We start from the raw sequence: 13992 nt of genomic DNA, 5'->3' as shown, positions 1-13992 counted from the left end.
ATTTTGTCCATGTCTGTTGCACACCTCATTGTTTCCGCCGATGAAAAGACTTTTGAAGAACAGCAGACGCTCCGGAGGTATCAAGTACGACGTCATGTTGAAAAGGCTGCATGACGACGATATTTTTTTTGTTTCTGTCATTGGCTGGCGGAGTAACACAACTCCGCGCGGTCCGTGTGCCTTTGTTTCCAACTACTGTTTTTAAAGTTCTATTCTACTAAAGTAATCTTTATTTTACAGTTTCTCTTCTTTACTTGTTCTTGGCAGTGTTGTTCCTGCGCTTCTTTCCTGCGCAAGTCCATTTGGCGTGGTTCTTTGTTTGCCAAGTAAAGGAGAGGCGTATCGCACAGGCGTACCTGTAAAATACACCTTATTTCATTTCTTTTTTGTGGGTTTACGCGTTTTTATGGCGAATGGTGGGCATTATTTACATTTGTACTAGTAAAGGTACCCCCCCCCCTCATTTGCATAGAAAAGTTACCTTGGGTTGGGCCCCCCCCCCCCCGAAAAAAAATTCTGGGTACGTGCCTGCTTCGTACCCTTTTTGATAAGGTGTATGCTAAACACAATCCCCAAAACTGCTTCAGTGAGGGGAGAAAGTGAAAACAGCTTTCAATATGCAATCTAGTTTCATTCTATTTATTCGTTACTCAAACTTTACAGGCGAGTGCACAATGAAAAATGTGAATGAAAACATGTCCAGTATAGTATGCTCTTGCCTCACACAGTCATCACAGGCTTCTTGACCTTGGCATCAAGAGTGAGGTTGGTGCTTGAGTAGCCAGTGCCGCCCTGTCAAAGAAAATAAGCCATTATCAGGGCCAGTCGCAAGATATTCTACATACCTGAGAAAGCTCTAAAACCTAGTCTGTCAGGAAGTCCTTAAAATAAACATGCCAGTGGAGCTATTAAGTCTCATTAAGAAATTTAATGGCCTTAAGAAAATTAGGAACTCGCACTAGCAAACAAAGTTCTTCCCCATCACCCAACAAAGAATTCGTGAGGTATGGAAAGATGTTCCCAGATTCATATGCTATTAAAATGTATGTGGCAGTCAGTGAGATCATATTCTCTGCATTCACACTGACACAACGAGCAAAAAATTCCCTTTCTGTGTCTGCATTACTATGTTTCTTTTGTTCCAAGAGCAAGTGAGGCCACACATTTGGCTGCTCAATGTGGAGCTATTGGAAATCTGGACAGTTTCGCTTGGTAAGGCAAAGTGCAACCTTTGTTTGAATCAAACAAGTGCAGACATAGCATGGATTTTGATTGCTAGTGTCAGTGGCATGCTTTCTCAAGAACGAAGTGATGGTTTCTGTGGCATCTTTGAACTTGTCAACACGCTAAGTAAGTGTATTCAGAAGTATAAAAAATGTGTGCCAGATTGATTAAAATAGTAGGACGTTACGGCGGGCTAGTTGGTTCATAGCTTAAGACGTTTCTTTTAACTGCACGAAAAACGACACACAAAGGAAACACACATCACATCATAAGCCATTAAAATACCCCCAAAAGCTAGGATGCCATACAGACATACATTGTACGCACATGCAGAACACATAAAAGAGGAACATATCTATGGGATAACAATGGGACCAAATTTTAGATGTCCACTGGACATCCATTTACTACATGCTTCAGGCATTTTTAAATATTCATAAAACACCTATCAAAATTATGTCAGATGCACATTGCATGAAAGTTTAGATGTCCAAGGAATGTTTACAAAGTTTATAGGCATTGTTTATCACACAGAACTTTCGTAATGACTACGCCTTTAATACACTTTTTAAGTGCACGATGGAGCGCAGTTGGCACTTACTATAAACAGCTTTATATTTCAAATAAAATTGCTGTTTTACGAATTAAAAGCCCCCTCCTTACTGTAATGCCTTGTTGGCTTTATGGGTAAAGCACAAGCAAACAAAGTCAATAAAATAAATAACTAGAGCAGTCTTAAGGCAGGTAAAGCACAAATAAAACATGAAGAGCATTAAGAATGAGGACATACAGAGGATGTCCTAATTCTTTCCGTTGTCCATTTGCGGTTTACCTGCCTTAAGATGTCCTTAAACGAACTAGCTCATATACAGACCCTAGTTCAAAGTAAATGCAGTTAAATCTCAACATAACAAAATTTTTAATCTAACAAAGTATTTGTAGGAATCATCAGGAAGGTGGTGGCTGAATACTGCACCAAGGATGCCAATTCCTATTCTCGTGAGGGAGCGTCTTTGTTTAAGCTAAGTGGGCCTTTCTACTTGAGTTGTACTTGTATTAGTATAGCCCCACTCGCTCTCGGCATCTTTTGCCGGTGTCAGGCGTCACTCCAAGATTGCAGATGGCCACTAGAGGAGATGAAATTCAATCTCACTATCGTCAGGGGGAAAAAAAGTCTTATAGAAGGATTTGAACTTCGGACTATGGCAACTGAGCATTCGACATAGCTAAGTCAGATAAACCCGTAGGGGGCAAAGCTACCTTATCGCCAACAAGTAAAGCCCAGATGGCCCCACATGCCTAAAAACTTCGATTTGTACACGATAGATGGGTTTAGCTGATCGCAATGGGTAACTCAATATAGAATGATTTCTAAGCGGTTCTGGCCTTGTAGTTCCGGAATTCTCGCGTGCGCAGGCAGCCGTGAACTTGGCTAGGCAAACTACACAGGCGTTCGGACGACCTCGGACAGCACTTAAAATGAGTAGAGACATTGAAAGAAAAAAATTGAGATGGGCAGGTCATGTAATGCGCAGCTTAGACTACCATTGGACCATTAGGGTTTCAGAATGGGTACCAAGAGAAGGGAAACAGTCGAGGACGGCAGAAGACTAGGTGGAGCGATGAAATTAGGAAATTCGCTGGTGCTAGTTGGAATCGCTTGGTGCAGGACAGGGGTAACTGGAGATCACAGGGAGAGGCCTTCGTCCTGCAGTGGACATAAAATAGGCTGATGATGATGATAATGATGTTCAAAGTATCTAACTTTTTATAACCTGTCTACAGAACACCATGCATTTAGAACCTCAATTTAGCGAACTTCGCATGCGATTTTGATAAATCGAAATTTCGCTTGTGCGGCAAAGGAATGGCGAGAAAATAAATGGAAGCTTCCGCGGATGCAGATGAAATGATTAGGAACTTTTAGATTAGGGGTCGCAAGCAGCTTGTGTATGCAAGATGTGCAGTAACGTGGCCCCTAGGTCTTGCGTACGCAAGCTGCTTGCGTCCCCTAATATAAAACTCTCTACTCAATTCCAAGCGGCTGCTTGTAAGCGCACCTCTGAAATCGCGCAGGGCGTGACAAGAGCGATAGCTGAATTGGAGCTGCATCATGTTCAGTACCAAGTCCGAGTGCAATAGGATCCTATCGCGTCCCGCGTGCTTTAGTTGTGAGCGAAAGTGTGCGAGGGTGATACAAGATGGTGGCTTCAAGAGTGCTGCCTTCCTGCGCCAGCAGAGGGAAAGAGGGGGAGGGGAGCTAGCTCGCAGGAAAGCGATCAAGAGGGCGCAAAGGCCAGGGGGGGGCGGGGTTGTAAGTTGGCGTGCTCGCAATTTCTGGCGCGCGTCTCGGCCGTGGCTGCGCATGGTTGTAAGCGCGGCTGAGTGCATGTGCAGCCGTGCACGCTGCTTTAGATGTAATCTGCCGCGTATGGAAAGAGTGGGTGTGCTGAGATGGCGTGGCATCATGTAGGCTCTCTTCCCGTGCATTTAGTATTGGAGGTTGTGTAATCTCGAGCTTCAGAGACTCGGAGCGAGATGCAGACGAAGCATTCGCTCTCTGCTGTCGGCGCTTTTCATAATAGTGTTGTCCCAGTGCAGGCGATGCTATCAGCCACGGGGGCGGAGTGCACACGAAAGCATGGCTGGCTTCACTTTATTTGTACCGCCTATATGAAGATATCGTCGACGCGGCAAGAAACTGTATCGCTCGTCACCGACACCTAAATTCATCAAAATTAATTGTTTTCTCATTCAAACTTGATTTTTTTTTATTGCTCGATAATTCGCAAAATTCTGTGTCCCCTTCCCATGCAAGAAAAATCGATGGGCGACTGTACTTATTTCCATAAAAGGTTGAATTTCAATATAAAAAAATTTTGATAAGGAAGCAAATTGACGATTTTTACCTACTTCGTTATATTGAGGTTTAACTGTAGTGCACTTTGGGGCTACAGTAAATATGAGGTTGAGCGAGGAATTTGGCAAGGAGTAATGGTGCTAGCACTAATTTTCATAAGTTCAATTCTGTGGATAAGGAAACTTTTTCGGGTTGGTAGCAGATCAATTGATCAAAGGTTGATGGGCCTATTGGTATTGGGGTCCCACGGTAAAATCACAATGAGGCAACGCAGGCTAGCATGGACAGGGACTCTTTTGAAGATGGAGAAGCACTGAGCAAAATTTGTTTCGAAGAAAACATAGGAAGATGAATGAAAAGAAATGGGTGGCTAAAGCACACACATATCTGTATTTCAAAAGCGTGGACACAGAACGGAGGAAGAGGTCAAGAAAATTGGCAACCAAGTACAAGGTTATTTAAAGTGTATAAATAGACATTACACAGTTGTCAAAAATAAAGTGAGAGGAGTGCAGGCACTTTTACAATAAGGGTGCAAATTAACACAGGTGAAGGAGAAGGCATTAATCCAGTCAGCTTGAGCCCCTCTTCTAAAAGCTATGCGTAACCGCACAACCCAACAAGGAGATAGTAAATTGGATGCAAAGAATGTTAACAAAAAAAACTTGGATATTTACAAATACAGCAAGACAGAAATCTAGAGGGAACAACTGTGCGATAACACAAAGGGCAGTGCCTTGGTTTTTGATGCCCTAGTTGGTTGCCTGACGACCAAACATATAGACCGCATGCATAATGCTGACAACCCTGTGCGCTCATGGGGTTCCTGCCACGATTGTGAAGGGTGTACATGCGGGCAAGAGCACTACGCAGGATGCATGCAGGTAGTTTGTGGATCGCACGGGCTCTGCTACAGGTCTTGTGGTGGGTGGAGTGTTCACCAAACAACATGGCCCTGCGAACGCAAACTTCGTTCTCTGCAACAGGATAAATATGATATATCTTAGCATGTCCCGGCACTTGTGCGATGAATTATTCATTAACTACCACAATGCGAAAACGGCGACGATGCAGGAGCTACAACTTTTCTAGTCTTGCATTGTTCCTGATTCCATCAAATTAAAAAAAAAATCCTGTACTGTCATCTAGCATGACTAGAGTGGCCTCACAAGTGCTGGGCCACATGAATGGGTCAGATTAGAATGTCTTAAAGGGCTAGTTGGTTCATTCTAATGACTGATTGCTGAATGTGCAAAAGTGGGAAACAAGACGATACACAACAGCCACATAGAAAGATTGAGCGCAAACTACCAACTGGTTTATTGCAGTGTTGTGCGTTACAAAATATAGCAGAACAGACAGCCAAAATGCGCTGGCACATGCAATTCGAAAGATAGATAGCCTTCCCCCACTCCCCACAAAACCTTTCAATGAATCTGATTAGATTAGTCAGAAAAATTTGCATCAGAATTAGCCCAACTTTGCACATTTAGCAATCAGTAATTAGAACGGGTCAGCTCACAACTTTAGAAAAAAAGGACTCCTGCAAAGTGGATGCACACGAGTCTCAACCAATGGGTGCGCACTCTAGACTGACGTTATGAGCCGGACAGCCGGCGACCTCACCGATGGAGAAGATGGCCGCTCGCGCTTCGAACTGGTCCGAGTCACGTAAGTTATATGCATCTGCCCCTTGTCAGAGTGAATTCCCAAACTGTTTGTGGTGGCCTATCATGCTGGAAATATTATTGAGAGTTTATGATGCACCATTCATGCCACGTGCATTTATTCTGAGCCGTGATCCAGCGCCAAAAGATTGCAGTGAGCATCGCTGACGCTACGCTTCGTCTGAAAACAGGATCCCGGGGAGACACATCGCTAGAAAGAAACATCTTGCGTGTTTGTTCCATGGTGTTGTGTTTCGCTCCAATGTGAAGTTACGACGAGGAAAGTTTCCTAAAGGTACTGTGTCGCTGTACAAAAAATTTTTAAAAATGTGAAAAGGAACGAAAAAAAACCTAACACATTCTTGAATATATAAGTTTGTGAAAACACAAAATGAAAAAAAATCTTATGCTATTTAAAACCAAGAGTATTTATTTAAAACGATGAATAAAGCATTTTTGTAGCTTTTCTGCCTCGATCGTTTTCCCGTCAAGGTTTGTAATGGTTTCAATAAATGCATTGTTTAAGTACTCGTTGAATAGCAATTGATTCATTTTAAGCTGCGAAAACGCAAGCTGGTGTTTTCTCGGCAATCTTCTCAAGCCGGTCGTGCTCGATTTGCACCATCCAACTTTAGACAAACAGTTTAAATGCATGGTAGGGTCATTTAATTTTGTTCCTAGACCTTTGTCAATGGCCCGGACGTGAGGGTGCGCAGACACCGACATTCGAATTGTTGAATTAGCACAGTGTCATCAACAACTGTGTGCCGAAAAACTCTTGTTTTGCAAACTTCACAGTTGCACACCTTGAGAAAAAATTGCCCAGTGATCATGCAAAGCCCCTACTGCAAAACTGTTCAGTTTTCACGATTGCGCTGTGTACCCACAATGAGCTGCTAATCGTTTTTTGAGCAAAACAAACACAACCTCAGACTCAAGCCAAAGCATTTGCGGCACTTTCCAGCATGATACTCTCATAGTCTTCCATGACCTCCACACACCCCCTTAAAAGAACTCGCACCTTCGAAGGTTGCCAACTGCCACTGTCTTCAGCGACCCTGACGATGACCAGCTTGACGATGACCGGACTTGCAGCGATCTGTATGAGGCTCTTCATAAAATCGCCGGCCAAAAGCTAGAAGACGACTTCCAGACATTCGCGTTAGCTGACGCTACTGCTCCCGCAGTCACCCCAGTGACGGATGCGGAGATACTAATTGACAATACACTATTGGTGGTCCCAACGAGGATGAAGAGCCGACGGACGAAGAGCCACGTGAAGTGCTAACTATGGTGCAGACGCGGCAGTACCTACGCCTGGTGCAAAATAAGGTTGAATGCGGGGGCGGCGACCACGGCCTCGAGCAATGCTTGATCAAATTAGAGCAGGAGTTGCTCGTGCCCGGTAAGAACTTGAAACAGACAAAGCCCACTGCCTTTCTTGAATAAAGTTTTCCTTTACTGAATACATTGTATTTTGACTTCCTCACAGTTGTGGCACAATTAAAGCTCGACTGCTTTAGCTTTTCTCTGGTGGTCATTTATATCAAATTACCGCTTATAACGAATTTTTTGCAGTCCCGCTGACTTTGTCAAAGCGAGGGATTACTGCATACCCAAGACTGGTTATAGTACACACCCTTGCCACCTAGTTCAGAAGTGATGAGAAGAGAATAGAAGATAGGACAGATGTAAAACTAAGAGAGAAAGGAAAAGATTGCAAAGGGGGACAGGAAAAGCAAGTGCCGACTTCCCCCAGTGGATCAGTTTGGGGGTGCTGCCTTTCTCGTAGGCAGCACCCCCGAACTGATCCAACCCTCCAAACCTCCAACCCTCCAAATGGGGGAGGGTTGGATGTATGTAATGAAATTGTTGTTGTAGTATGGAAAGGTCCTCCTACTTTCGCTCACGGCCAGGGTTGGGCCTTCAGCAGGCATGGTGTCACAACACACAAAACACCTGCTCATGCACACACCCGTGCGGGGCCTTGGTGAATGCTCTTCATTCTTATCTCTACGCACATGTGCTCTATGTGCATCTGTCTACTTTCTCCAGGAATAAGTTGGAAGTCCGAAACGGGCCTACTTACATGCCCCCCTTTTGTAATCGAAGTGACCGCATCGTGCACGTTATTATTTTTAAGCACGAGTAGCATTAAGGACCCCGTGTTCCACAAAATTCGGTGTTGGAGTCTTTGGATTTGTTCGTGTGCGAAAGCTTCCGCATATATTTACGTGTATGTAATGGCAGTGCAGCTTATCCACTCTCAACGGCTCGACCTTCAACATAGCATAAGATGGATGTACCCCGCGCCTCGTCGCCTTTCGGGTGAGAGAAGCGACCAGTTACACCATTCTTTTGCAACTCGATTTAAGTGCTGTTCGTGGTCGTGCAAACGTCTTGTATACCTGGCCGTGTTCACGGTTAGCTGCGTACGTGAGATTCTGGAAATACGAGGTCAGAACCATTTAGAAACAATTCTATATTGTGCTACCCATATTGTTTTGCGCAAATAAGATCCTCTGGTCTGAAATTCTCAACCACAAGGTGGCTTCGCAGCCTGCAAGGTTATCTGACTGAGCTAGCTTGGATGCTCGGTTGTCATAGTCAGAAGCTCGAATCCTCTAGATTCTTTTTTCTGTTATATACACACTTTTTTAAGTCTGAAGGTGGTAATATCGAATTCACTTCCTCTGGTACTCTACATCTCCAGACTTGGAGCGGCGCCTGACACTGGCAAAAACGCCGAGAACTACTGAGGCTATACCAATCTAATTAGGAAGATCCACTAAGCTTCAACAAATACACTCCCTCACCAGAACAGGAATTGGCCTCCTTGTTGCAGTATTCGGCCACTACCTCCCTCATGACTCCTACAATTAACTCATGGCCCTCAATCCCCAGCAGCTGCGAAGCACCTGACCAAGCCAGCAGTCAGACCTGTAATGCAGCAGAGGGCGCTAAAGAATCTCTGGACCCAGAGAGGCATCCAACAGAAGCTTGACCCTGGCAACCTTTAACACGCGAACTCTGTCGAGTAAGGCTAGCTTAGCATGACTCTTTGAGGAACTATCAGGCATCGTTTGGGATATCAGTGACTTTAGTGCGATTAGAACTGTTGAGGCTTATACAATGCTAACGGCCCCGTCCTCTCCCATAGAGGACTCCCAGATAAAAAGCAATACAGTCGAACCCACTCACAACAATATTCAAGTGCCATGAAAACTCCATTGTTATAACCGATAATTGTTATAACCGGGTTGCATCAATAAATCAGAATAGGGGGATGGCAGAGCTGATGTGAGAAAATGGTGGGGAGGCCAGTGCCCCTCCCCACCACTGATTGTGTTCACTCGTTGAACTGTTTCCTGGGTGCCCCGATCGCTTGTAACAAGCCACGGCTGCCGGCGTTTAAGAATGGCACTGCTATAACAACTGCAAAGAGGTACCACGGGAGGCAAGCGATATGCGAACACCGCAGAGGCATCACTTTTGGTGGCGCCAAAAGGGGCACTTTAAATATTGCGAGAAGGCTGCCGCGGCAGCCTATCAACTGGAGAAGTCCAGAAAAAACACTGAGGAGAGATCGCCAAAAGCATCTCGCCACGTACTTCTCACTGGCTTGCATGGACAAGGCCTATGTCCGTCAGCCATGCATGCCTTACACGAAGCTTGCCGACATCCTTTTCCAAGGCATTCAAGTGCTCCACGTAGTGCAACGGAAGGTTTCTTGCGAAAACAAAGCTCCGGAGGAGTCTGAATCATGCCGGGCCTTCTGTGAGGACAACGTTGAGGCAGCCTGCCCTACCGCGTCATCGCTGCCGTGATGATCAGATGATTAGTGGGCGGATCAGCCATCAATAATCTTACTAACGAGCTGGATGAATCAGTAACAGATTTAACCTGCGCTAATATGTTCAACAACGCATTTTCTTCAGTCTTCACTAATGAAATGGACACACTTCCTACCCCGCCAACCATAAATATACAATGAAACATGTCAGCCATCACATTCACAGTACGTGGGCTTTTATCTGTGATAGAAAATATTAAGTTGTCTTCATCATCTGGCATCGACGACGTTAACTCTAAACTACTAAAAACAGGAAAGACATTTCTGCAGAGTTTCTATATTTATTATTTTCAGTCGCTTTCCACAGGCACCATGCCAGACGAGTGGAAGATGGGGAAGGTTACTCCAGTCTACAAATCGGGCAACAAAAAATCTCCCCTAAATTACCGCCCCATCTCATTGACAAGTGTTCCCTGCAAGATCATGGAGCATGTAATCTCTTCTCATATTATGAGCTTTCTAGACGCTAACAACTTCTTTCATCCTCTACAGCACTGGTTCCGCAGGGGCCGTTCTTGTGAGACCCAGCTTGCACTATTTCTTCATGATGTTCATGCTAATCTTGACCGTAACATACAAACAGACGCCATATTTTTGAATTACGCAAAAGCGTTTGACAAAATCGCTCATCAACGCCTATTACTAAAACTTTCTCGTTTGCATTTGCATCCTGATATCCTAAAATGGCTTGAGCAATTTTGAACTAACCGCTCATAGTATGTCTCATTTAATAACCACGCTTCAAACATTACACTCGTCACATCAGGCGTACCACAGGGGTCCATCCTTGGCCCCCTTCTTTTCTTAATTTACATTAACGACTTACCCTTGCATGTGTCCTGCCATATCCATATGTTTGCCGATGACTGCGTTATTTACCGCGCAGTCAATACCATCACTGACCAAATAACACTTCAATCCGACCTTAACCGGGTACAAGAATGGTGTGATGTTTGGCTGATGACACTCAACTCTAATAAATGCCAACTAAAAATGAAACTCGAATACGCATCTGCAATCCGGGATCCGCATCAAGCGTATCTCGCCAATGCCCTCGAGGCAGTTCAAAATCGCGCCACCAGGTATATTCATTCCACATACTCTTACCAACGTCAGCATCTCATCCTTTAAAAAAAAGAATCTTCCTTATCACTTCTATCCCTCTATCGCCGCATTACCACCCTCTCCCTCTTCCACAGGTTCTACTATTCGACGCTTAATCGACCACCACACATTGTTCCCCCAATGCGCCGGTCACGATGCATTGGCCATCCCCAGCAAGTAGCACAACCACATTCACGCACAAATACATTTTCAGCCTCATTTTTCTACCGAGCATCAAAAGTCTGGAATGGCCTTCCTCATCAAATCACTGCCATCACCTGCTCTTCACAATTTGTTCAAGATATAACTTTTTATTTACAGAATTGAATGCATTATAACATTTGTTTGTATATGTTGTATTCTCACCCCTTATGTAATACCCCTACCACGGGGTCCTTAAGGAAATAAAATAAAATAAAATTAAATGAAAAGAAGTGTTAGACAGGGTAAAGTGCAGTGATCGTAGGTTACCGAGGTCTAGGATCCACCTCAATTTCAAGAGAGAAAGAGTAAAATTGGTCAAGAAGAAACAGGCCAGCCTAGACACAGTAAGGCTAAAAGCAGACCAATTCAGGCTGGTACTTGCTAATAAATATGCAGCCTTAGAAGAGTGAGATGAAGATGACATACAGGTAATCAAGGAAATCGTAACTAGGCTGGCTTCAGATGCAGTGATTGAAGTGGGAGGTAATGCACCAAGGCAACCAAGAGGTAAGCTCTCCCAAGCAACAAAGGACCTAATAAAGAAATGACAAAGAATGAAAGTGTCCAACTCAAGAGATAAGATAGAACTTGCAGAAATGTCAAAACTGATCAAGGAGAAAATAAGGGATATTCGAAAATTATAACATACGAAGAACTGAGGAAGCTGTAAATAATGGACGCAGCATAAGATCAGTAAGAAGGAAACTTGGTATATGACAAACCAAGATGTATGCACTGAGAGGTAAGCAGGGAAATATCAGCAATCTCAAAGATATAGTAAAAGCAGTGGAAGAATTCTATGCTAACCTGTACAATACCTGGAGCAGCCAGGTTACCTCCATAGGAAGTAGTAATGAAAATGTTACAGAGGCTCCTTCTATAACTTGCAATGAAGTTAGAAGGGCCTTAGACACGAAATGAGGAATAGCACCAGGAGAAGAAGGAATAACAGTAGATTTTGTCAAAGGTGGAGGAGACATGCTTGAAAAGCTTGCGGCCCTTTATACGAAATGTTTCACGACTTCAAGGGTCCCAGAGAACTGGCAGAATGCCAGCATCATAGTAATCCACAAAAAAGGACACAGACATTAAAGAATTGAAAAATTAGAAGCCCATTAAAGATATTCAAGATAATTTCAGATCAGCCACCTTTTTTCATTTCCATTAATAGATAATTTCTGATAGAATAAGGGCAACACTTCAGTCAACCAAGGGAACAAGCTGGCTTCAGGAAGGGATACTGTACAATGAATCATCCATGCAATCAATCAGGTAATCGAGAAATCTGCAGAGTACAATCAGTCACCGATACTAAAGTTCTTGCCGGTCTACCTAATTTTAATGTTTTCCGAAGGGACAGCAAGGGTTCCAGAAGAGGAGGTGTACTAATTGCCACTAATCAGCAATTGCCTTGTTCTGTTATTAACATCTGATCAGAGCTTGAGATACTATGAGTAATCTGCCGTTCCGCACCTTAAACTGTCACACTAGGTGTCTACTACAGACCCCTCTACAGCAATCTAGGTTTTTTTTACAACCTAAACGATAGCATAAATCAACCTAATGCTACACATCCCAACAACACGTGCATTCTCGTTTCTGGCAATTTTAATTTCCTGTCTATTGACTGGCAGAACTTAACACCAACAAGCAATAAAGAAATAACTTCCTTTACGTCTGTCTAAATTTCAATCTCACCCAGTTAGTAAAAGAAACCACACACGTCCTACGTGAATCGCCAAACATCTTGGACCTTATACTAACTAATCACCCTGAAAGTTTATCAACTCTTACTTACTTCCTTGAAATTAGCGAGCACAAAATCCTACATGCTACTTTCACCTTCATCCCGGAATCGCGCCAAACGTTCCATAAAATGATTTGCCTTTACGACAAAGGCAATTACAATGAATTTAACAACAATTGCTCGGTTTTGTTTTTTCAAACTTCAGAAGAGGTTTCCACAACTCGTCAATTCAGCACTACTGGCTTGCTTTTAAAACCAAAATTACAGAACAAAATTTATTCCCACCATTAGATTTCGTGCCAATCATAACAAATCATGGTTCACAAAGTATTCAAAAACACTCGAGATAACTTTTCTGTGCAGCAAAACGAAAGCAGAGCACATGCGCAAGGAACAAATACTACCAGGCCGAGTCAACATATTTGCAGTCCATTTGTAATGCCAAATGCGCATTTTTTTCAAACTGATCTGCTGAAGATCCTAACCAATAACCCCAGAAAGCTCTGGCAAGTTCAAATCCTTGATCATGTGCCTATCGTCACACTCACCAACACACTTGGCGACGAAGCGAGCGACGTTGAATGTGCAAATATATTTAACACTGCATTCTCATCCGTCTTCATAAAAGAAACTGATATGCCACCATCAGTCCCAACTCTCCAACCAGGATCACTAATGCCACCAGTCACATTTGCTGCGCATGGCATCGCCTTTATCATTAAAATATTAAGATGTCATCTTCTGCAGGTACTGATGAAATTACCAGCAAACTTTAAAAAAAAACACTAGGAATGCTTCCTCAGTGTATCCATCATTACTGTTCACGCAATCACTTTCCACAGGCAGCATACCCAGCAATTGGAAGGTGGGGAAGGTCGTTCCGGTCTTCAAATAAGGTAACAAAGAATCACCCCTTAATGACCGCCCCATTTCTTTAACAAGTGTGCCATGCAAAATTATGGAACATGTTATCTATTCTTGCATAATGAATTTTCTTGACTCTATTATAAATTTATTTCATTTTTCTCAACACGGATTCCATAAGAACCTATCTTGTTAAACACAATGAGCTATTTTTGTTAGCTACCTTGATCGTAACCTTCAAATTGATGCAATCTTCCTAGATTTCGCGAAAGCCGAACAAGGTTCCTCACAAGCGCTTGCTAGTAAAGCTTTCTTGGTTAAACTTACATTATAACACATTGCAGTGGGGATAAAAGTATTTCTGGCTAACCGTACCCAATTTGTTAACGTTAATAATCAAGCTTCTAGGCCTCTTCCCGTAACATCAGGCGTCCTGCAAGGGTCAGTCCTTGATCCCCTTCTATAATTA

At 43.4% G+C, this 13992-nt stretch overlaps 1 protein-coding gene across 5 annotated transcripts in view; it reads right to left on the bottom strand.

Moving 5' to 3' along the window:
- Window positions 1-229: 229 nt before the first annotated feature.
- The window catches only part of LOC142580215 (nitric oxide synthase-interacting protein), a 249724-nt gene continuing 235961 nt past the window's right edge, over window positions 230-13992 (bottom strand). For 3 of the 5 annotated variants that reach the window (XM_075691115.1, XM_075691112.1, XM_075691114.1), the window contains one exon: window positions 624-792. In XM_075691115.1, coding sequence (XP_075547230.1) covers window positions 732-792 — 61 coding nt within the window. In that variant the 3' untranslated portion in view covers window positions 624-731. Of the gene's footprint in view, window positions 357-623; window positions 793-13992 lie in introns of those variants that run through there. The other 2 variants (XM_075691116.1, XM_075691113.1) reach the window with 2 other exon arrangements.

This window comes from Dermacentor variabilis, chromosome 4 (assembly GCF_050947875.1).
Source record: "Dermacentor variabilis isolate Ectoservices chromosome 4, ASM5094787v1, whole genome shotgun sequence".
In the NCBI taxonomy this organism is placed as follows: Eukaryota; Metazoa; Arthropoda; class Arachnida; order Ixodida; family Ixodidae; genus Dermacentor; species Dermacentor variabilis.
This window is presented reverse-complemented; position numbering and strand designations above follow the sequence as displayed.